This window comes from Xyrauchen texanus, chromosome 37, assembly GCF_025860055.1.
Source record: "Xyrauchen texanus isolate HMW12.3.18 chromosome 37, RBS_HiC_50CHRs, whole genome shotgun sequence".
NCBI classification, from domain to species: domain Eukaryota; kingdom Metazoa; phylum Chordata; class Actinopteri; order Cypriniformes; family Catostomidae; genus Xyrauchen; species Xyrauchen texanus.
This window is the reverse complement of record NC_068312.1, coordinates 26,859,798-26,884,646: the sequence shown is the minus strand read 5'-3', so window position 1 is coordinate 26,884,646 and position 24,849 is coordinate 26,859,798. Positions and strand designations below refer to the sequence as shown.

General features: G+C 36.5%; 2 protein-coding genes across 2 annotated transcripts in view; both read left to right on the top strand.

The window, feature by feature from the left end:
- LOC127631048 (casein kinase I) overlaps positions 1-10,072 on the top strand; it is a 47,140-nt gene extending 37,068 nt beyond the window's left edge. The window contains exons 6-11 of the mRNA XM_052109005.1: positions 1,790-1,875; positions 2,804-2,888; positions 4,802-4,950; positions 5,100-5,180; positions 8,877-8,983; positions 9,398-10,072. Of these exons, the coding sequence (XP_051964965.1) occupies positions 1,790-1,875; positions 2,804-2,888; positions 4,802-4,950; positions 5,100-5,180; positions 8,877-8,983; positions 9,398-9,452 (563 nt within the window). The 3' untranslated portion in view covers positions 9,453-10,072. The remainder of the gene's footprint in view (positions 1-1,789; positions 1,876-2,803; positions 2,889-4,801; positions 4,951-5,099; positions 5,181-8,876; positions 8,984-9,397) is intronic.
- A 2,489-nt stretch (positions 10,073-12,561) lies between these two features.
- mfsd12b (major facilitator superfamily domain containing 12b) lies at positions 12,562-24,455 on the top strand. Its single transcript, XM_052107973.1, has 10 exons — positions 12,562-13,102; positions 15,807-16,017; positions 16,677-16,809; positions 17,003-17,191; positions 17,410-17,502; positions 18,250-18,342; positions 18,432-18,602; positions 18,950-19,044; positions 19,324-19,448; positions 21,387-24,455. The coding sequence occupies exons 1-10, from the start codon at positions 12,835-12,837 to the stop codon at positions 21,479-21,481; spliced, it is 1,473 nt and encodes a 490-aa protein (XP_051963933.1). The 5' UTR covers positions 12,562-12,834; the 3' UTR covers positions 21,482-24,455.
- Positions 24,456-24,849: the final 394 nt, after the last annotated feature.

The following is a 24,849-nucleotide window of genomic DNA, read 5'->3' as shown; positions in this document are numbered from 1 at the left end:
GTTGAGGGAAACATGAATTTAATCCTATAGTAGAATGTCTGATCATCAGTTTGTGAGTTGAAGCTCAAGTGCAACTGGATTATGCAGCAAGACAATGACTTAAACCATAGAAGTAAGTCCACCTCTAAATGGCTCAAAAGAAATCAAATTTAATTCTTGGGGAGACCTAGTCAAAATCCTGACTTGAAATCTGTTGAGATGCTTTAGTAGGACCTTAAACGGACAGTTCATGCTCAAAAACTCTCCAGTGTGGCTGAACTAAAGCAGTTCTGTCAAGAAGAGTGGTCCAGAAATCCACCACAGTGACATGAAAGACTGTTCTCCAGTTATCGAAAGTGATTGGTTGCAGTTGTTGCTGCTAAAGGTGGCACACCCAGCTATAAAGGGTCACGAAACACCCCTCTTTCAGCTCAAATCTGCTTTACAACTGTTTTGAAAAATGCAACTCAAGTGGGTGTGGACGGTGTGGGAGAAAGTGCGTGAGACAGGGCTGGTCAGGGAAGAAAGAGGGGGTGAGCAATGTGCCATCAGTCAGTTGCCCATGCCGGCTCTCACTAAATATCAGGAAAAAGTATGACGAATTGTAAGATTTGTATGGCTGGCAAAGTTATCATCATGTAACATCATGTGACAATGACTCAGTGTTGATTTTAAACCCAGAGATGATAAAAGTGCAAAAAATCCCTAAATTATTCACTTACCTCTTAAGATTAAAATGAATAGTTGGATACTGCTATCATGTGTAACACATACATGTCTGGTAACATCTCAGTGTTTAGTGTTCGTTTAGTGTTTCATGAACCTTTAAGTTTAGGGGAGAAATGACTTTTTCCACATGCGTGGTATAGGTGTCGGATACCTTTTTTGCTTTAATAAATACATTTAAAAATGGTATTTTATGTTTACTCAGGTTGCCTTTGTTTTATGTTATATTTTCTTTAAAGAGCTGAAACTATTTCATATGAAATATACACAAAAACAGAAGAAATCAGGATGGGGGCATGTACTTTTTCACAGCACTGTACCTTTTCATGAGTGATTCATATTTATGTAACTAGGGAGGGTAATTTAAACCCACCACCAGTCAAATGCTGGTACTTTTTCCACAATTGCAATAATTTTCCTTATCTGACTGGCCTTCCACTGTGGCAGATGACCCGTAAGGTTTATTGAATTGAAAAGATGTCTTGCGTGGAACCAAGGACCATCCTATCTATCTATAGATCGATCGATCGTATATTTTTGTTTACTGATAATCTTTAAAATAGAAGGAAATAGAAATAGTAGAATATTTTTGAAAAATATATTTAATAAGATTCTAATCAAATCAGTCTTTGAGAAAAGGCTGCTTTGTCCTACATATGGTGTTGACCACACATTCATGAGGGCCACCATTTTGAGATCATATGACTAGCCGAATATTTCTCATCTGGTCTTATCAATGATCAACTCTTCTGTCACAAGAATGTAATGCATTTTAATTATAATATATAATTTTTAAATATTTAAAGATAACTATGTATAATTATTTCATCATTATGTTTTTAATTATTGATGTATGAGGGTCTTTCTCAGTAAATATTTGTATATGCGATTAATCACGATTAATTAATCGGGACACCATATAATTCGATTTAAAAAATGTAATCGATTGACAGCCCTAATTATAATTTAACTCTGCATACATTTAAAATGCACTTTTTATTTCCCACCCTGTATATAACAAAAAAAATTATGCTTCATGTAACATCAGTCAATGCACTAGAATTTGTTGTTTTTGTTCTATCAGAACAAAGCAGGAGGGACGACCTGGAAGCACTGGGCCATATGTTTATGTATTTCCTGAGAGGCAGTTTACCTTGGCAGGGCTTGAAGGTTTGCACTTCCTCTTTTTCTAAACAATGCATTTGTCATTTCTTGAAATTATGTTGTTTCATTTCTACACCTCCAGTTATGTAGGTGTATGATTTTAACCTTGCAACCATACTTTGTTGTGGTTTCTTCAAAGGGTTAGTTCACAAAAAGAAAATAATCATCATTTAATTATTTACTCATCTTCCAAACCCATATAACTTTTTTCTTACGTGGAACACACAAGGCAGAATGACAAGCAGTCACCATTCACTTCCATTGTATAGAAAATCAATGCAATAACAGTGAATGCTGGCTGAGACTATCATTCTGCCTAAAATCTCCTTTTGTGTTCCACAGATGAAAGTAATACAGGTTTAAAGCAACATGAAGTTGAGTGTTACAATTTAAATTTTTGTGGTGAACATGAAACATCTAGTTGCAGCTGTGTCTTTTTGTTTCTTGCACATGTAACTGAGCAAGTGTGATGACCAGAAATGCACATATCAGCTGCTGATATTTGACTTCAGTTTTTCAGCCATGTGTCATAGAGGAGCAGCATGCTAATGAGTCACATGGCTGTAGCATTTGTTTCTGAATGTACACAGGTGATAGTATACCCCCAGCAAAGCTCAGCACTTGACTGCTGAAGTGCTGTTTCTCACAGCATTGTTAATAGAACTCAAACTCAAATAGATCACATGGAAACCACATCACAGAAGAGTGAAAATGAAAAAAGAACAGTATAAAAAAGGAAAACGTTTCCTTTTGTGCAACTCACTTTTGTGTGCGGCATTGCCTATTCAATAAAACCAGCCTGAGGCACAATATTGCCCTGGATTTGTGTGTTTCATGTTTTTAATTTAATTTGGGGTGGGTTTGTGTCTTTCATGGGGATTTGCGCAGGGTACTGTGGGTGGGAAATCACTAATTCCTATGTTTCCCCAAACAGGCGGACACATTGAAAGAGCGCTATCAAAAAATAGGGGACACCAAGCGGGCGACACCAATCGAAGTTCTCTGTGAAAGTTTCCCAGGTTAGTGCAAATAATTTGGTGACATCTTTAGATCACAAACAAGGGCTGGGCGATATGAAGATACAGTGTATATATACCGTGCAATGCTAGAAATATATACCACATTTGCGTGGCTATCAGAATGACCAAGTTATTTACGTGTGAGAGTGACATGGAGTTATGTGAAAATTCGGAAGTGTCCCAAACAAGTCGAGATGAGGAAGACCATGTTATTAGGTAGTGTTCTTAAGACCTAGGTGAACTTTGGGTGTCCACGCTGTGGATCGATCCGCACACAGTATGCGTGATGCAAATTTCGTCATCAGCACATTTCGTGCTGACAGACCGCGTGCGGCCCAGATTTTCTCGACAGGCGTGTACAGTCCTCATCTGCACGCATCGTCTGCGCGTATGCCTGCTATTGCCTGTACTAAAAGAGTATCAAAAACCAGCTGTATTGGGTATGCGTCAAACATGTTCGAATTTGCTCACGGTCAGAAGAGTATACTTCGAAAAGCAACGCAGTCGACCGTCGTGAGCTGATCCAAACGCACAAAGTATTCCCAGCCTTTAGCCACAATGTGACACAGACATCAATTAAAATTAGGGATGGGCACGAGTACTCTGAAGATTTCCGCACGAGTTTCCAAGTTAGATATCTGATATAAAGTGTCATTCCATTGCACTTTCCTCATTTGAAAGGTGGAAATTCAGACATTCCGAGTTTAATGGAATGCTTCATGAATCTCAGCAACAATACAGAGCATCGTGACTTTCCTCACGAGAGCGACCATTTGGACACACACACAAACAGAGCAGGCGCGTATGGCAGTGTACAGCAGGCGAGTGTTTCAAACAGCTAGACAGTGCGCAATTAAATGGAACACAATGCAGCATCTTCAAAATTGAACTTCAACGTAACACGCATATTAAAACGCAATGGTTATGGCATCTCCTATTATTTAGACAGTTCAGACAGTCACTAAAAAAACTGGTTCGCACTTACTAAGATTTCTATGGTAACCTGAAGAAAGAATAGACTGACGCACGCGTGTTGTGAACATTCTTTCAGAGTTGGGCAGCGAATCTTCATATAATGATAAAATATGATGCATTATATTTTGATTGTGCAATTTTTTGTATATTTTGTAACATACAATTTTTTAACAGCCTAATAGACACTGGAACAACAAGATGCAAGGCAGCAGCCATAGACATTTGTCAGACATTTGTCAGACATGTTATTATATATGCCGTTATGAACATGTAATTGCCCCTTGAGTACTCGACAAGTACTCCAGTAATTAGTCTGAGTTCTCGAGTAGACAACATGACCAAAATGCCCATCCCTAATTAAAATAAAATGTACGGTTGCCGAGAAACATCGTAACTTGCTGCATTAACAATTTGCCTGATGTGTGATCACAGTGACTTGTATGATCTGTTTTGCGATGACTTTCAGTGGGGCTCATCCGAGCACAATGTAGAGTCAGAACTATACATTGTATACTATGTTTACCATTGTCAATCTTTTATTTTTGGCTCAAATGTTACATAATGTGAAGCAATTTTTTTTTTTCCCACTGATTCAAGACTAATCTTTTTGTTATGTATAAGCTTATCTTTTAGTTTGCATCCATCAAGTTCCAAATAATGAGAGAAAATAGCCAAAGGAGATTAAGCACCTTTCATTTGTAAAGCATATAATTCTCTGGATTATCCAAAATACATCATTACCGCTTGATAATTTAAGACATGAATTGCTGTTTCCAATCAATTTCAAGCAAAAACGACTATATTGTAAACTATAATGTTACTTTGATATAAGATTTTGGTCATAACATCCACCCCTATAATAAATACTGTGGTTTGTGTGAAGCATTCCAATCATCCAACTCTCAACAAATGAATTGGCTGGTATTGTTTTACTGCAGAGGAGATGGCCACATATCTGAGATACGTGAGGAGACTGGACTTCTTTGAGAAACCAGATTATGATTACTTGAGGAAGCTCTTCACAGACCTTTTTGACAGGAATCGCTACGTCTTTGATTACGAGTACGACTGGGTCGGCAAGCCACTAGTGAGTGTTTGTTTCCGTCGCAACCACATAATTCTCTTCTCATGAACATCAAAAACCTTTGTCATGTTGCGTTGGTTGTTTTGAAAGTGTTTGCATAACTGTGAGATGCTGTACTTGCTTAACTGTGAGATCATTGTTTTCTTTGACAGCCTACACCTATAGGCCCCATCCCAACAGACACAGCCCAGCCCAGCAGCAGGGAGAAAGCACAACCTCAGACCAAAAACCAGGTGAGTGTGTCTGCCTCACGTACCTCAGGTAACTTCTTAGGCAAGTGCAGGACATATAATCGCTACTCCAGCTTAGTGCCAGTTATCTGGTCTATGTGTTGCCCTTCTGTGGTGCTCTTTGGTCATGCAGTCAATCAGAATAAACCTTAATTTGTGTTTCATTTGAGGGTTTTGGATATCTGGTGACGCATTGATGACGATTGACACTCTGCAAAGTTGTCATGAGTTGCTCAAGTTTTGCTTGGTATTGAGGTTGTACAATCTCTGAATACCCTGCAATATGATTGGTTAATGATTGGGACGGAAGGGTGGTTAGTTAAGCCTTGCTCAATGTAAACAAATCTGGTTTGTTTTATATTTTCATAAGTATTTCATTTTGACAGACTTTTCTGGTTGTAAGACTTCAGGTTTGTGACTTGAATTGAATTGCAGCTTAAGGTTGAAAAGTTCTTGCTGGCTGATTTCTAATTTAGTTTTAAATGTGGATGGGTCAGGATGGCTGACTAGTTCATCTTGATTTTTTTTTTAAGCTTTAATATTTTAGTGTTTTTTATTTTGTGTTATTAGAGGGATGGATTTAGAGATGCAACTTCTGAGAGGGTTTTAGCATGTTGACAGTGTAACAGGTAACTAACTATTTGAGAAATTGTCTACTAAATTCATCCCCTTTCAAGCACACTGCTACTGCCATCAAAATACAGATTTCTAACATGTTCTCTCCTCTCAATAATACATTTGAAGTCAGACATCAAATTGTCTACTGCAAGGATTATTCCTGTTATTGTGCATAATACAAAAGTCTCTATTTTTGTTTTTGTTTTGTTTGTTTTTTTGCAAGGATTATGATGAATTTGTGCAATAAATGGTTATAGTTATTCAGACCAGTGGTTCTCAACCATGGCCATCAGCAAACTTCCAAAGGGGGGTGACAAGATGACCTACAATTATTTGAAATATGTTAATAATCTATAATATAACGATCAAATTTGCTATAATCTAAAAATGCTTAAAACAACTAAAGATGTACAACATGTAAACTGACATCATGTTTCTTATTTGTATTCAATAACTCCCTACAACAACTGTTTTTTTGAGGAACATACAATTATTGAAACTTTTTTTTTTTTTTTTAATCTATTGACATTCCTAATTTTTGTTCATAAAATTTGAAAACCAGCAACTTTGACAATGGGGGTCCTTGGAGTCAAAAAGGTTGCAAACCACAGATTAAGACTATTTATTTGTTGAATACCTGTTAGTCATCCTTTTGAAAGGCTATGCTTGGTGTCTAAATATTGAAAAGAAACATCTCTGATGGGTGTCCAGTGGACATAAACCTAAACCAGCCTAATTTTACAGGGTTTCTTAAGACTGACTAATCGACTTTGAAAATGTGTTGTTTTCCACATTAAAATCTTTTGAAGTTGCCTTTAATTTGTTTTGTTGATTTGTATCTTTGCATAAATTTCATGCTATTTGGCATAAAATGGATTTAACGTCATCTGGTGGAAGGTTGTTGCACCTCTTATACCCCTCTGCTTGTGCTCACATGTCGTCTGTGAAGAGATGTTCAATGGCATTAGTGCACTTTATTAGTCTTTATCTGTAACATATCAAGTCGATTTCTAATTGCAACCTTTCTGAATTCTGCATGCTTGCTGGGTCGTACATTTAGATTATTTTCTCCACTTAGATTTTTTGTTATTTCCATTAGTTTGTGTCATTCGCTATTAACATAAATCTTAGTTATGAGCAAACTTCTGCATGTGAGATGTCTCATTTTTAACTTTTTATTTTTCGTTTGTATGTTTACTCACCCACCCAACCCCTTCCCATCGCACCATAAAATCTCCACCCACCCCCTCCTCTCTCCACGCTTTCCCGACTCTTAATGCTCTTCCACTGTTGGTCAGTCGCCCGAGCCCAAAGGAAGTGAGTCCCAGCCCACTCCAGTGACCCTTAAGGAGACGCTGGGGTCGCATCTCACAGACGAGATGCTGGGGGGCTCAGTGCAGGTACTGCTTGCGCATGATGTTGCTTTTTGAGTGTTTGCGTGTGAATGTGTCTGTCCTTTCTGGCTGCTGCTCAAACTGTCATCCACACACTCATTCATCTGTGACACTCAGCTCGCCTCCTTAAGGCCCAGAGCGCACTACAGATGACTGAAGTGCCATTTCTTGGAGATAGTGTGCGTTTAAAATAGAAGCCATCAAGCAAGTTGGATAGCAGCTCACATTGTGATAGGATCTAATGGATGCTGATAAACTGAAGATATAAATTTGGGACTTGCCATTCATTAGTTCTCTCCAGTACAAACTTTTGGTTACATGTTGTATTTTTAAGGCAATTGATGATACACATGTGCCACCTAGTGTTGGTTTTTGAAATGTTGTCCCATGGTCCTTAAACACATGGGATGGAGTTTTCCAGCCTATATCTATTTTTTCTGATACAGTATATTCTTTTTTTTAGCACTATGTTGGCAGTTGCGTATATTTTTCAGATAAATACTTCCAGTTTTTTCCTTTTATAAGAAATGTATGCAATCAAACAGGCATTTAGTTCAAAGCTTAAAAATTGTGACCTTTAAAAACAGGAATCATACAGTATAGGCATGGGTGTTCTGCCTTAAAACCTTACAAAACGTGCTTTGTGTCGGGTGTTAATGACTGTGAATTATCGCATATTCATTGTTCATAGCTATAGGCTTGTCTACATCTGTGCAGGAAGCAGGATGTTGTGCTTCCTCCTTTTTCCATATGAAGGTGATTTTTCTTATAGCCTAAAGAGGGAAGGTGTCTAGAATGTATGGTATTATGACATGTAAACAAGATTGTACATTAACAATTGGAAAAGCCAAATGAGAGTAGAAATGATCTTTGGCGAGTAAAATTTTTTTATTTAAACATTACATGGTTTCCAATTCTCATTCTTAAAACCCTCCCTGATGTAGGAGACTTAAATACAAACAGTCTATTAAATTAACATGTTTGTCTTCTAAGAATTGTTTTCCTCTGTGGAAAATGTACCATCTGATGTTTGGTGTCCCATAGATGTGGATATTCTTCACATTAAGACACTAAAATGGGAATGAGGAACAACTTCACAGTGTTCCTTTAAATTTATGTGACAGGTTCAATTTTATTGTTCACTTGCTCGTCTCGTTTATGATGCTACTAGTGTCACCATGACCTGCGCATTATGCTTCTCAAAATGAGCATTTGAAAAAATTCCCATTGTCGTAAAGACAAAATGTGTGTTTTTGAAATAATGGGTTAATGGCTGCTAAAGAATAGCCAATACATTTTCTCAATTCACCTGTAATTTGTAGGTGGGGCAGAAAGTAAATTTTCAACCCTGCATGTATGCAATATTTTGTATATCAAATATGAGAGAGCCATTTTCAAGAAAGAGAACGAAAAAGCTGAAAAATAAATACATTTCTTAAATACAGCAGCTGACAACATTGTCCAAGATTCATTCTCCTGTAACAAATATTCATTTGATGGAATAGCAACCGTTTAAATATCATGTTTTGGGATATTTGCAATTCAACATTATTAAACATTTCCATTTTCACACCTGATAAGACTTGTGTGTGAGTTATGACATTCTAATATCACACACTGGAGTATATGCTTCAATTCTGGTGAGTGTATGAAATCTTTATGCTTCTGTCTGTGTGATCCTGTGCAGGTCATGAGCTCCACAAATGGCGAGCTGAACACGGATGACCCAACTGCAGGACACTCCAATGCTCCTATCACTGCACCCACTGAGGTAGAGGTGGCAGATGACACAAAGTGAGTATAAAATCACCTTCTCAAGCACTGTTCAATTTGATAGCCATTTTGTCACTGTAATTCACATTTTTGGTAATAGTATATGTTCCTATTTTTGGTTGAAGTAGGTATTTCTACTGCTCTATAATATTCCTACTAGCTAATGTTATTGGTTGGATGCACAGCTTTTTAAAATTGAAACACAAATGACATGCATTCCAGTAAAATTTTGTTTTCATGCTGCTAAAATGTAATATTCTGGAGGAGGAAAAAGAACCACCCCATAACTTATTTAATAGTGAAGTTGTTGGTGTCCACAACTGACCTCATTACACATCAGTGTTCTCCAATTTACAACCTAATTACACTAATCATGACCTCTGCATTTAAAAGTAGTCTTTAATAAATGTAATTATTTTGCTGATTTTCGTGCAGGTGCTGTTGTTTCTTTAAGCGGAGAAAGAGGAAAGCCCTCCAGAGGCACAAGTGAAGAGCGTTCTTTGAAAAGAACTTGAAACATTCTGGTCACTGTTAAGTTTGAAATGCAAGCAAATACACAATCTCTCTCTCGGTCTCTTTCTCTCTCTTTCTGTCCTCATCACACTTTCTTTTAGAAATGCTTCTTCACCACTTAATGGAGTGCAAAGAATGTTGTTGACTCCAATAAACTCTAGTTCCTTCAAAATAGAAGAGAATAAATGAAGATACAGAAGAAGATGTGTAAAGAATATCACACAAATACTCTTAAAAAGATTAAATGAACGAGAATGATGTGTAATCCAGTAATGATGATACAAAAAATAAAAGTTATTGGTGTATTCTAGATTCCATGCAGAATGTTTATTGTTCATTGTCCATTGATCAGGGAATGAAACATCAATGGGCTGAATGATATACGTTTTTCTTAGAAATAGTTCTTATTTGTGGCAAACGGGGGCAGGATTCAACTCTGCACTGGGAATGACACCCACAAATTGACAAAAGTAACAGGACACATTTCATCTCAATCAGACTCTGGAGTCTTTTGTTTTTCTGTAATTACATTTTTTGGATTGTTTTCAGCGGATTCCCTGGGTTGTAAAGCAGTTGTAGTGTTCTGTATATGCTTTCTGTCATATATATATATATATATATATATATATATATATATATATATATATATATATATATACATATATATGTATGTATTCCATCTCTTTATTTTCTGTCAACATGGACTCTGTAGCACAGTTACTGGCCTCAGGTACTGTGGGGGGACGGAGAGACAAATGGATATTATTCTCTTGTCATTGTTGTTATTGGACTTTTGGAAAAAAGAAGACAACACAGTGGGCTTGACATTAACCGACGTGAAAAACTACAAACTATATAAAACTGATGTGGGAACATGCCCTCACAGGGCTCTTACATGTTCAAGGACTGTTTAAGGAAAATAAGAAAGAATTTACTTAAGTTTTATTTCTCACATCAAATTTATTTACCAGGAAATCATAGTTTGTGCCTTTCCAAGTAAAATGTTTAAAATGTAAGTATGTGTCCTGCAATGAGATTTTGTCTTGACTCTTGAGTGATTGATTTTGGTTGTGGTCTTAAGTGTGCATGTTGTGAATCACACATTATGGAAGTGAATGGTATTGCAGGTGGGTGTACTTACAGCTCCAACAAATGACCTCTTTCCTTGGCTGGTTTTTGTTGAACAAAAATCAGCTCTTTACTGGCGAGTTCTGGCTTATAAATTAGTAGTTTTTAGTTACATTCTTGTTCTATAAATTTAAATACTTCAGTATACGCTAAACAGAAGTTTTTAGGAATTATCTCAATGGGATCTGCAGATCAGATCATTGGTGCACATTATAGTTCAACTATACATGGTTGTTAAACTACACTGATGCAAACATTCTTCCATGATCTAAAATGTGTTCAACCTTTAGTATTGAGTATCAAAATCTGCCCAGCATGATATTTGAAACTGGTTAAGCGTGTGGGCAGTAAATCCCCCATGAAGGGCAAAACATCAGTCCTGCTTTAGAAGTACATACCTGCAGGCCTGTGCTTGCTAGCCATGAAGTCCTGAGTCATTGATTTACAGATTTACTTTGTCTTCAACATCAAAGTCCCATCAGCTCCCAATAGTGACCCAAATCCTGCTTACTAGGTTTAATTAGTAGCTTACACTTTTAATCGCCAAATACGACGTCTCATACCTACTTTGATGCGTGTCTTATTGCCATGTGATTATTGCCACCTGTCATATCACTGCTAGATCAAGTTCAGACCCAATTGTGTACATTGGAGCTTGTGAGGGTTAAAAAAAATATAGTTATAGTTGTAAAGTGACTGGTTTACTTACTGATTATGACATTAAAGTTAATAGATTCTAAATTTGGATTTTGAAAATGTTAAGGCTTTTAATCTATAGTAATTATTATAATTATATTATTGCTGCAATGCCATCTACCCTTTGTTAAACATTGTTAAAGAATGTCTATAAGCATAATAATGATCATAATACTTCTAGGTGTACACGATTTTCCCTTTGTCAGCTTAAAGGAATGTTCCGGGCTCAATACAAGTGAAGCTCAATCGGCAACGTTTGTGGGATAATGTTGATAACAAAAAAAAATTCAATACTGGGGCTTACAGGGTTTTGTTGTCATAGCAATAAAGTTGTAATATTGGAAATTACTTCACAGATAAGGTTAATAAGCAATTTAAGCACACTAAAATCATGATAACATGTATGATGTTCATATCTTTATAGCTATACTTTGGTAACTGTTTATTAATTTGTTTGGACTGGCTGCTTTCACTTCTATTCTAAGTGCCTTATAATTTGTTTGTTTGTTTTGTGGCTTTTTTCTTTTCTTTTTCTTTTTTTTTTTTTGTCACTTTAAATATGTCCCGTGATGATTCGGAAGAGTTGGAAAGAAAACTATGCAGGGAATCTTTTACTCAAACATATTTTCAATGTCTAACATTCTTCAAACAGTGTAAGAATCTTTGTCATTTTGTATTAAAAAAAAAAAAAAAAATCCTTTGAAAGTTTTCTTGTAATGAAGCTAACTGTGTTAATCAGTGTCAGAAAATAACTTTTTCATTAATTGGCAATATTTGACCCCTAGATTTACCTTTTATTATGTCTTTATGTCCCCCAAACAGTTCAAAACAAGCTGTCTCAACAGTTTGTCAAATACAAATTTAATCGATTAATTAATATAATTAACATTGAGTGATTACATCTTACCCTAATAATTAAATCAACATAATGTAATATTAACTATTTCAGAGGGCATTATGATTTTTTTATTTTTGCTCTCACATTTTGGATTTCGGTGGCATTTTTTTTGGTAACTATTTATTTTAATAATAACTATGTTACCATGTTTGTAAGGTCTGGAGCATAAACAATTTTGTCTGAAGGTAAGGAAGTATAAACGAAAGGGTAGCGTACCGTATTCTTTAAAACAACGACAAAAAAGGAATGTACCCTTGTCTGTTATTTTTACCACTTTTTAAAAGAGTGAATTTCCTGTATGAAAATCAGCATGTAGTAACTTCCCCTTCCCCGGAATGATGTGGGTGTGATCTGTAGAATTAAACTGAAACAGAGGCTGCTGGATGCAAACAATCACTGACAAACGATTTTACTTTTACCTTTCGTCCAGGAAGGCTTGGATTTGCTTGTCGGTAAAGCTAAAATATTTGGCATAATTTGCAAAAAACATATAATGGCGAATCTTACTGGTATCAGTCCATAGACCGTTACGATTGCGATACTAGTTGTCTCGTCACTAACCGCGCGTAATGGTTATTACCAAAGAACCTCTCCATCACCCTGAACAACGAGCCGCTTATTGTTTCCGTCAGTCAAAATGTCGGATCAGCCAGTAACTTTACCCGTCTGTAAGCGACTCACGTACGCCGTGGGACACTTCTTCAATGATCTCTGCGCGTCCATGTGGTTTACCTATTTACTGGTGTACTACCACTCGGTTCTCGGTTTCCAGGACACTAACGCAGGCGCGCTGCTGCTGGTGGGGCAGATCGCGGATGGAATCTGCACACCTCTCATCGGCTATGAATCCGACCGGACTTCGGGATGTGGGACTTATGGGAAAAGGAAAACCTGGCATTTAGTGGGTAAGAGATAGTGTGACACATTATCTAAACATGCGCTAGACGTGCGCCTTTTACCTTTGCGCCGCTTTTTCTAGATACCCTGACAAAGAAAATACGCGTCTCGTGACAACTCCGTTCTGTCTAGCGTTTTTTATTTTTAAATTATTATTATTTTATCAGAATAACGCCTTATCGGTATACATCAAGAAGGTGAAAGCGCAAGGACATTGATAAAAATTACTGATCATTTTTTTCTGTCATGTATGTAATAAGTTGTCAATTAACTTGTATTGGTGAAGTACTCCCTGCATAAATCTATGAAAGGTGGCGGTTGGTGGTTAGTAACACCGCGAGAAATGAGTTTATTGCATCAATGAACTGTGACAGTTTCCTGACTACAGCTGACGAGGTAACTCTTGCCCGTTTTTCTGTTTGATTTAAATATGAATCAAGGGCCGCACCTGCTTCAAGTAGGCTACATAAAGCAATATGCTAACATGATACATTGATTTACAGTTATTTTATCATTAGGCCAAGTTTATAGTTCAAGTCAAGTGGTTTTTATTGTCGTTTCAACCATATACAGTTAGTACAGTACACAGCAAAACGAGACAACGTTCCTCCAGGACCATGGTGCTACATAAAAACAACAAAGGACCAACACAGGACCACATGAGACAACACAACGAAATAAAATACCTATATATATATATAAAAAAAACAACAGTTGCGAAACAACGTAGCAAATTCAACTTATGTGCGCACACGTGCCTGTAAATGAGTAGTTGACGTAACATATCCATGGACCTATTTTTTTAAACAAGCTCAAGATTTTGATTAGACATTATATGATTCTATAAGGAAACGATGTCTATTTTAGCTGCTGTAACTGGTCACCTTTTTTTTTTTTTTTTTTAGGTGTTCACCGTTTTTAAGTTTTTTTTAAATGGTCCTTTGGTCTTATAATGTTTTTTTTTTTTTTTTTTTTAAAGAACAAATAGGCTCATAAATTGCACATTTAATAATTATAGGAATTAGCTAAATGCTTTTAAAAATAGTTTTAGATGGAGTATGACAAGTCACACCCTTGTCGATGTCAACTAACCATATTAGCAGTAGCTATTTGCAAAAAGCACCTTAACGCCCGTTTCACACATACTCCGTTTGCGGTGTGTATTTTTTTCCGTACCCATGTTAACAGGTTAGAGCTTTTACACTGCACGCGGATGCAGTCCGTCGCTCCGTTCCAGTTGCGGTGCGTATATACAGCAGTGCAGCGATGGTTTCCGCACCGAGTCTATTTTTGCTGTGCTGCACCGCACTGAATTAAAGTGGCAGCGCATTGTTCACATTAAAATAGACATAGATTGACAAGAAACTGTAATAATTTCATCATATAGGCCTACGCATAATTTCAGTTAATGTAGGCCTATTCTTACTAAATTACAGGGTCAAGAAAAACAAAAAAGTATGATTATAGTCCCAAAAGTTGCAAAATGCCATCATATGTGATTTTTTTTTACCCTAAAAAAAGACAGAGTGAACCCAAATGCGTCCCATTCTTCTCCTCCTCAGCAACAGATATAGCGCGATAGCTTTTCTTCTGTCAACAACTGGAACTACATGTAAAACAAAGAATCACAATGATTGAAATACATTTTCATACTGTTTCAATGTCTTAAACAATGTCAAAGTTAACGTTTGGATTTAAAATCAAAATTACTTACACATTTTTGATTTTGTGGCACACAGAAACTGCGGATCAGTAGCGCACTGCAAACGCAGCATATGTGAAAGCGCTATAGCGCGTGCTGCTCCTGTACCGTATAGCTACGCACCGCATACGCACTGCACACGGAGTATGCGTGAAACGGGCGTAAGTTAGGAAACCCCTTTAGTGACATAACCCTAACAGAGGTTTTTCTAAATTTAAAGGGATAGTTCGTCCAAAAATTTTAATAATCTTATAATTTACTCTCCGTCATGCCATCTCAATTGTCTCTTATTTTGCAGAACACAAGAAGAATATCTCAGCTCTGTAGGTCCATACAATGCAAGTGAATGGTGACCAGATATGTAGAGCTTCAAAAAGTAGATAAAGGCAGCATAAAAGTAATCCATAAGACTCCAATGTTTAAATCCATGCCTGCTGAATGGATATGATAGGAGTGGTGAGAAACAGATCAATATTTAAGTATTTATTTTATGTAAATCTCCACTTTCACTTTCACATTTGTTTGTTTTTTGGTGATTCACATTCTTCATGCATACTGCCACCTACTGGTTGGGGCTGGTCAAAGGTGACGATTTATAGTAAAAAGAACTTAAATATTGATCTGTTTATCACTTCTGAAGACATGGATTTAACCACCAGAGTTGTATGGAATACTTTTATGCTGCCTTTATATGCTTTTTTCCTATAGAGCTGAGATATTCTTCTAAAAATCTTCATTTGTGTTCTGCAGAAGAATGAAAGTCACACATCTGGGATGGCATGAGGGTGAGTAAATGATGAGAGAATTTTCATTTTTGGGTGAACTATCCCTGTAAGGGGTTTGTTGCAACTGGGTGCAGGTGTTTAACAACAGCTTCAAATGTGACTCATCAAATAATAATTTAGGTGGAACTGTTAGGTTTATAAAGAAATTGAGGAAGCAAGGCAGCAAGAGCCAAAAAATATTGATATATGATTTCACAGCTCAGTTTATTGCCCATTTTCTTGCAGGAACATTGAGTGTGTTCGCCTCCTTCCCCTTCATATTTAACCCTTGTATCGGATGTGATGAGGGCACCCCACAGATGGCAGGACTCATTTATGCCATCCCATTTATCGTCATTTTCCAGTTTGGCTGGGCTGCTACGCAGATATCCCATCTGTCACTCATTCCAGAGCTGGTCACATGTGAGCATGCCAAAGTTGAGCTCACATCATACAGGTATCACAACCTCCTGCAAAAGAAATAATCAATGTAGACCAAAGACATGGTGCTAAATATACAGTTGGCACCTCTCTCTCTCTCTGTGTGTGTGTGTGTGTGTGTGTGTGTGTGTGTGTGTGTGTGTGTGTGTGTGTGTGTGTGTGTGTGTGTGTATGTGTACCCAAAGTCTTTCTAGCAAGTCAATCCGCTGGCAGCCATATTTTGATCACTCCAGGGAGGCTATTTTTAGTCATGACAGTGCAGCTCCTATATTCTTGAATGGGGGAGCACCGAAATCTCAAAAACTGTTTGCCAAGCTTACTTTAAAATGACATATTTCAAATAAGCAGTAAAATCAAACAACGCTGGTTTCATAAAATGTGCTTATTTACCTCAGATTACACTGAAAAACTTTTACCAGCTTGTTTTGCTAATGCGCATGCACATTCTCGAGTTGATTGACAGGCGATGTCTCTATATTAAAGGTGATTGGCTCTTTTACCTGTAAGGCGGGACTTCCTTTCTACACCCGTTGACCATTGGGCACGAGCTCCTTGGTTGGACATTCCAATTTCTCCCATTCATTTTAATGGAGGTGGCCCGTCTCTGGTGTACCTTAAGCTTAGTTATATTGTTATTGATTATTTTTAAGAGATGCTTTCCTCTTTTCTATAAAGGTATGCCTTTACAGTGGTGGCTAATATCACTGTATATGCTGTGGCATGGCTCTTGTTTCACTTTCAGTCACAAAAGATGGATGATCCATCTATCTCTCAGAATCTGGGCTGGGCTGATGTTCCCACATTCAGAGTAAGTAATTGCAAATATTTTGAATCCACAGCAATATGGCTACTGGCAGTTATGATTTTATAATAGGCCATAAAGCTAAAAAAAGAAGCATTGAGTACTGCGTACAAGATAAGGAGTGAAAGTTAGTAGCCTATATACTGTATATTAAAAATTCTCAGTATCTCTTTGTCTGCTCTGTTGCAAAATATCATAGTATCTGGCCCTGATTGTGTTGGGCATCGGTATGGTTTTCTCCATAATTTTTCACCTGGGAACAAAAGAGAGTGTCCAACCTCAGGAGAGTGAAGCAGGGGAGTATCAGCCTCTAATTTCTCGCTCTTCCCGGAACTCTGGACTTGTGCTGCAGTGGAAACACTGGCTTAAGGAGCCTGCCTTCTATCAGGTGATCTGATGATGATGTCTCATGTTTTGGGAATTGCACAATGAAAACTGACAACATTACAACCCTTTTATACTATTGAGTATAATTATGTAAATGCAATGTACTATATAATGTAATATACAATGTGCTATTTAATTGCTCATTATTCATAAAATTAGTAAACAAGTGCTATATAACTTGTAGTATAAGTGTAGAGATATTTTTTTCTTTCCCCTCAGGTTGCCGTACTATATATGTGCACTAGACTGATTGTAAATTTATCCCAAGCTTACATCCCTATGTATTTGACAAGCACCTTATCACTGCCAAAGGTAAGGAAGATTGCACTTCCCAACACACCTATTATAATTCTTGTAATTTTAATCATTCTTCATTTTGAAAAACTGTATGCTTAGAAGGGAGAAAGGTTGCTAGATGGACCCAAAAACCATAACCATGTTTGGGTTAAATCAGTGTCCTTCTAAAGGCAGCATTTCATGTTGTTTAGACTACACTAGGGATTTCAAGGGATAGTTCACGTAAACATAAAAATTAATCATTTACTTACCCTCATGTCTTTCAAAACTTGTATGACTTTCTTCTGGTAAGTCAAGGCAAAACATTTTCTGAGTAAGGACTTAATTTTATAACATCAGAAGGCCTGGAATATGACGCATAAGTCATATGCACTACTTTTATGATGCTTTATTTTTGTTCTTTATGGAGCTTGACACCCCCTTGTCCCCATTTACTTTCATTGTAAGAAATGTAGCAGCTCAGACATTCTGCTGAATTCCTCTTTTGGTGTTACAGAGAAAAAAGAATGCCATATATGTTTCGAACAACATGAGGATACATTAGTAACATGAATAAATTATGTCAGAAGTTTCATTTTTGGGTGAACTATCCTTTTAATCTAACATTACGCAAGTAAAAAATTTGCTGATTCAAGTAGCTTTAGTGGCATAGTATAAAACAGAAGCTTTACATTGCCAACACATTAGTAACTACACATTTATACATGCAGTTTAAAAATATGCTGAATAAAATGTTTTAAATAATAAAATGTTTATTTTCAGAACTACATTGCAACTATTCCCCTGGTCATGTATGTCTGTGGGTTTGTGTCTTCTCTGGTTATGAAGCCTGTCAGTAAACAGATCGGCACCTCTGTGAGTTTTTCATTATTTCTCTTGCCAGTTCAATACACTACGGTTCGAAATGGATCAAAGTGTATTGTTTGTAATTTCTGCCTTTGTAGATGACCTATTTCGTTGGCCTTTTGCCGATTATGGCGTTTTCCTATTGGGTGTTGCTGGAAGTGAACATGGGCACACAGGTTTACGGAGCTGCTGTGCTGCTGGGAGCTGGATCTGCTGTCATTCTGGTCATGTCACTGTCCATGACCGCCAATCTCATCGGAGATCAAACAGTACGACTTGACATCTTTTGTATGACAAATTTTTTATACATTTTAGAAAAATGGCCAATAAATCTGTTTTTAGTGGACTCCCACACAAAATGTGTTTAGATCTTTACTATACATTATAGTTATTACTACGATACCTGATGTAATTTATACAATTAATAGTATTAAAGTAATCAAAATAATAGTGTTTTTTCATGAAGGAGGCCTCTGGAGTTGGATTTAAAACTGTTGTGTATAATATGTTGTAAATCCATAAATAATTACCATATAGCATCAACAATATGACAATGGCTCTAATTGTCAGTAGCACTGATGGCTAATGGGAAAATGTTAAATCTTTCTTTAAACAGCAAAGTGGTGCCTTTGTTTACGGTGCAATGAGCTTCACGGATAAGGTGGCTAATGGACTTGGAGTGATGATGATACAGTCCTTCTATCCCTGTCAGTGAGTTGAATCCAGCACTTTTACAATCAGTGAGACATCTCCTGACCATAGTGATTGGGAATGTAGAACCTTTAAAAGACTTCCTTGTTTCCAAATTTGTGCTTCTCCAATGTGCATTGTGACGTTATTGTGCTATAATTGACTGATTTTAATAATGTGAATGTTGCAGTATTACACATTCCAAGTCCTAAAGAATGAAAGCGTGAGTCTTGTTTGAATTCTTCATATTCTTGAACTGCCTCTCACAGACATCATTATTTTGCTCTATATTTTGCACAGTACACAGGAATCCGATTGCATATGGTTCTACCACAATGTCATGGTGATTGTTACCGGGGGCGTAGCTGCTGTTGCAGCCATCTGTCTATGTACCATTCTCATTTGGCCAATCACAATTCGCCAACGTGAGTCTTAGAATTTCTTAAACCTTCTTTGAATCATGAGCTATACACCAATTTCTTGTTTAACCTCTAAAATCTGCCCCAGCCTGAATGGTGAACACTGCATAACTTTCTAACAGATTCTGGTTAGGTTAAAAGGGGGAGTGGTTTTTTTTCTGTTGGCAGGTGTTTTGGTTCACCTCCTTAAAGATACTGTGGCAGTAACATGGTACAGTGATGGTTTTAGATGGTAATACAATGGTACTTTCCTATATAGGGTAAGATGGGGTAATTGTAACATACATGTATATAGATACACTTTTAGCATGTACAAGATGATGCATCATCCAACATAATATCAAGGGGAATAAATAAAAACATTTGCTAATTTTATTACAAAATCATTGCACAAAATAAAAAATTATTGCCCCACCAGGGTAAACTTGTCCTAGGTACTATCCGGTTTTTACAAAATGTGTACAATACAATGTAAAAAGAATCCTGTTTATACAAAAAAAATAATGTTTGTGGTTGCAAGAATAATTATGTAAACAATACAGTAAAACAGCAACAAATTTAAACAACTTTACAGAACAACCTGTACATTTACAGTCAACATTTTAACAGGTTAAAACTGTTGCAATTTACATGACCACAATGGCAGTGTAAAAAAAAAAAAAACTTCATAAACTTGATATTAACCTTCTGAAACTGTAAAAGCTGCTTTTTACTTTATAAGATATTGTTAATCACTGTAACAAAAATACAGAAGAGCACATGATGACATGAAGTCCATCAATAGTGGCTCTTTCAGGAGCAATGACCAATAAACATGTAGAGACATCGCTCTGTGTCACACACACAAACACTAAACACCATCAGGGTAACCCATGTGAGATTTAAATAATGCAGTAAACATTAACTAAACTACATCAATTATAAAACAGAACACCCCAATGTACATAACTGATATTAAAAATAAGAAGAAATACAACTATTCCCATAAAATATAATTAAATATGATGGGTCATGCAAGGAATTGTGGGAACACCCGATTTTATTGTAGTTTACTGTAATTTTAACAATGATTCTCTCTTGTATTCTCTTGTTAAACATAATGTAAATTTTTACCGTTATTTATACAGGAAAATCAAATTACAATTTTTTTACAACATTAAAACTGTATTGTCTTTTAACATATATAAAATATTTACTGTAAATTTTACAGTTAATATTCGTTTCTATTTCTGTAGAATTTTTACAGTCTTTTACCATTAAAATTAAGAATCTTTTTAAAGTGTATGATATAATTCTTTGTAATATGTTTTTTTAAATTTAAAGTAAAAATATTAAATCAAATATTTTTTGTAATTGTTTATATAAAAACTATTTTTATTTCAAAAATCGAAATACTTTACTGTGTTCACAGATCCCCCATTTACAAATAGACATAAACACTTTTAATATCAACATTATAGAATGTACTAATCATTTAACCTCAAAACTATTTTGATGGAATAAATCTCACAAATGTTGATATTCAGATGAAATATCAAGATTGAGAAGAGCAGACATTCAATAAAGGTGTTGAGATGAGATTTAGTGCCATTTATGGTCAAGAGAATAAGTTAAGGTGGGTGGTCATTTATCCTGGGGTGTATCTTCCCCCATCTTCATATACCATGGCATTTTCCAAATGGACCAAGGTATTCAAAGAACACCATGGTAAAACTAAGGTATTGCTAAGTCCAAAAAAATCACTGTATTGGAATTAGCATGATGCAGCACTGCTTAATAAATGCTTTCATTTAAGATTTTCATCTGCTCATATGTTTATTCATATTATCCCCTTTGTGTGGGATCCTCATTCCACAGTATTTTGTGTTCACAGCTAAAGCTGTGCGCAAGCAGAAAAAATCATTTTGCTGCTTCTCAATTAAATATATTTTTTTTCCTCCTCAGGTCTGGCTGTCACCACAGGCCTGATGGGTACACAAGACGATGAAACAAACAGCTGTAGGGTCAATGGAAGACTTAACTTATGGACTCAGCAATGAAAACTTGCACTTGAAAACACTCAACACTCAGTGGCAGATCATGATGTGCTGCATAGAGAACAATGTGTTCCCTATTTGTAACTTACCAGGAATAAGGAAGATGATAAAATGTGCTGTGGTCACGAGTGCCCGTCTCAGCACTTTGGATATGGAATTTTTTGCATTGTTCTTTCATTCTCAAGAGAGTCTCTGTGTATTGTCTTTTATATTTCAGCTCAGGTCTATCACATGGTGCGACTGCTCAAACAAGGCAACAATTATATGACACTTACAAGAGACATTAAATGAGGTAGTGAATTCTGCTGTTAAAATATTCTGAAATATTTCTAAAGATTCCACTGGAGATTGAAAACACATTCATTTTGTAGGAAAACTTTACAAAATTTAAAGCTGAATTTTAAACAGATTTCTGCTCCACTAGTTTCACCCAACACTTGCAAAATACACAAGCCATTGGTTGAGCCAATGTTACTATGCCAGGCTGATTAAACAAAGTTAAGCAATTTTTTTTAATAGTGCAAGAGAGCCAGTGTTTAGACTCTTCCATGCAATCAACCTTTGAATTGGTGATTTATAGTAGTCTCTGCACATTAAAAAATAAATAATAAAACCCTAATCACCTCAAGGTACCATTTGAATCGGATGCACTTATTGAAAATTCTTGAAAGTTCTAAAACCTTATTTGCTTCAGAGAGATTCATACAGTTTAATAAATTAATAAGTCCTTCATTAGGATACAGTTGAAGACAAAATGATTAGCCCTCTATGAAATATTTAGTTATTTTTCAAATAATTTTAATGGAGCAAAGATTTTTTTCAACATAGCATTTCTAAACATAATAGTTTATTTAGGCAACTTAGAGTGTTTATAATATAAATCGAAAAAATCTACAGGTCAAAATGATTAGCCATCTGATGTTAATTGTCAATAGTGTATCTCTTTTGCTTGATAACAGCCTTTAGTCGTTTGTTGTAGTTCTCAAAAAGATTTCTCCTGAGGAGTTGCAGCCCATTCCTCCTTAGCAAAACTCTCAAACTCCTCCTGATTTGTTGGTCTCCTGGCATGGACTCTAGTCCTCAGTGTGGCCCAAAGTTATTCTATGGGATTCAAGTCTGGGCTTTGTGCAGGCCAGTCAAGGACGTTCACTTTGCTCATTTGGAGGTAGTTCTTCACCAGAAGTGAGGTATGCTTTGGGTCGTTATCATGCTGGAAGACGAAATGTCGACCCAAACCAAGTTTTGTTGCAGATTGCCTGAGGTTGTCTTTCAAAATCTTCTCATAGTCTAACTTTTTGATGATTCTTTCAACCCTGATGAGATTCCCAGTTGCCAGATGCACTGAATCATCATCACAGCATTATACTCCCACCGCCATGTTTCACTGTGGGAACAGTGTTCTTTGGGTTGAGCGCCTCTCCCTTCTTTCTCCAAACATAGGCAACATCTATATGGCCAAAGAGCTCTAGTTTTGTCTCACCTGACCAAAGGACAGGTTTCCAGTATGCATAATTTTTCTCTAGGTTGTCCTTGGCAAAATTCAGTCTAGCTTGGAGGTGCCTCTTCTTCAGAAGTGGAGTTTTTCTTGGTCTGCATCCTTGCAGTCCATACCTGTGCAGGGCTCTAGTGACTGTCTTCGTTAAGACATCAATACCAGACTTGGCGAAATCATTCACTAGTGTCTTGGCAGTTGTTCTTGGGTCTTTAGAAACCTCTCTCACCAGTTTTCTTTCCAAGGTTTTTGAATTATTTCACTTCCTGCATCTGCCAGTCTTGTTCTCCACTATGTGGGTCTCTTCAAACTTCTTGATAATAATTCTCATGACAGTTCATGACACCCGAAAACGCTTTGATAAACGTGTATATCCTTCTCCTGCTTTGTGAGCATTAACGATTATTTTTCTCAAGTCTAAACAAATTTATTTTGTCTTTGCCATGATGACAGTTTTATATTACTTCACTAGTTGTTTTGCAAGATACTAATCCTCAGTTTGAAGTGCAACTTAAAGGCTTGGGGGATTAATTAGGTTAATTAGGCAAGTCATTATATAACAGTTGTTGGTTTCGTAGCCAATCAAACCGATAATTGCGTAAGGGGGCTAATAATATTGAGCTTAGCAGTTTTTTTTTCTTTTTTTTAAATACGTTTTTTATTCCAGGTAAATTGAATTAAATAAGGCTTTCTCCAGAGGAAAAATATAATAAGAAATACTGTGTTAAAATCCCCTTGCTCTGTTAAACATCACTTGGGAAATATTTGAAAAATTATTTAAATTTCAATGGAGGCTAATAATTTTGTCTTCAACTGTATATCCAAATTACAATGAATACATTGAATTGACTACAGGGACAATCCACCTGGTGCAACCTGGGATTGAGTGACTTGCTCTGGGGTGTCTTTATCCCATGTACACTTCTGTGATGTATCTCCATCCCGTGTAAACAGTGCATTACTACATTTAATTATTTACAATATAACGATTGTGTGTGCAATAAAACTTGTTCGGGCAGTTATGCCTGTACTGTTAAGTGTGATGCTTTTAATGGATTCATCACACTTTTCCTGTTTCCTTTTCCTATAGCAAAGGTTTAGCTTTCTGTTATGACATTCTATATTCTGCTGTCCATGGACCAGGAGAAAAATATTCTTCACTGGTTCATTTGCTTAAGTGTACACTTTTTAGAACATGCTGGTTTCGTCTCTGCCAAGAGAAAACTAGCTTGTCAGCCACAGTATTCCTACACAGTACAACCTTTGGCAATTTGTGTTCACCTGTGGGTGGAACCATTGAGAGTTACATTCTTATTCACTAGAGGGAGGCAGACATGCCAAGGAGTTTAGTAGTGCTACTGTGGATTTTGTAAAACACTGAAAAATTAAAGTGTGATAAAATAAAAAAAACTGAGTTCAACATTATACCAACCATAATTTTCCAATTTATGTAATAAGAAATGTTAAAGAATAAACAATGGAAATCTGGCTACACACTGATTTTGAGTATATTCATTCTCTAGAAGTATCTCCAAGTCTTAGAACTATAATTGCATATATATATATATACACACAGCATACTGCTATACACATTGCTAAACTCAAAACAGAACAGTCTTTTACAAAGCTGTGCCACAAAAGCCTTTCTGGAGCTCTGCAGTACTTCAATGCCTACCCACCATCCTACCTGAGCACACTGAGGTCACAATACTGGGTGGCATTTCCATTTGAAATAAATGTCTCAAACACAACCAGCAGAAACAAATGCGATATCACCCTTTAATTAAGCCAGAGCTGCCTGACTCCTGGGTATCAGCCCACGGTGTGCTAGCAATACCTCCCTTGCTGTCTTTAAACATGCTGCTGTGGGTAATTTGAG

What these genes read in the sequence shown, in the direction of transcription:
- mfsd12b (XM_052107973.1), top strand. Translation starts at nt 12,835, where the DNA reads ATGTCGGATCAGCCAGTAACTTTACCCGTCTGTAAGCGACTCACGTAC. An exon ending in GAAAACCTGGCATTTAGTGG is followed by an intron (nt 13,103 to 15,806) that starts GTAAGAGATAGT and finishes ATTTTCTTGCAG; the next exon opens with GAACATTGAGTGTGTTCGCC. An exon ending in ATCTCATCGGAGATCAAACA is followed by an intron (nt 18,603 to 18,949) that starts GTACGACTTGAC and finishes TTCTTTAAACAG; the next exon opens with CAAAGTGGTGCCTTTGTTTA.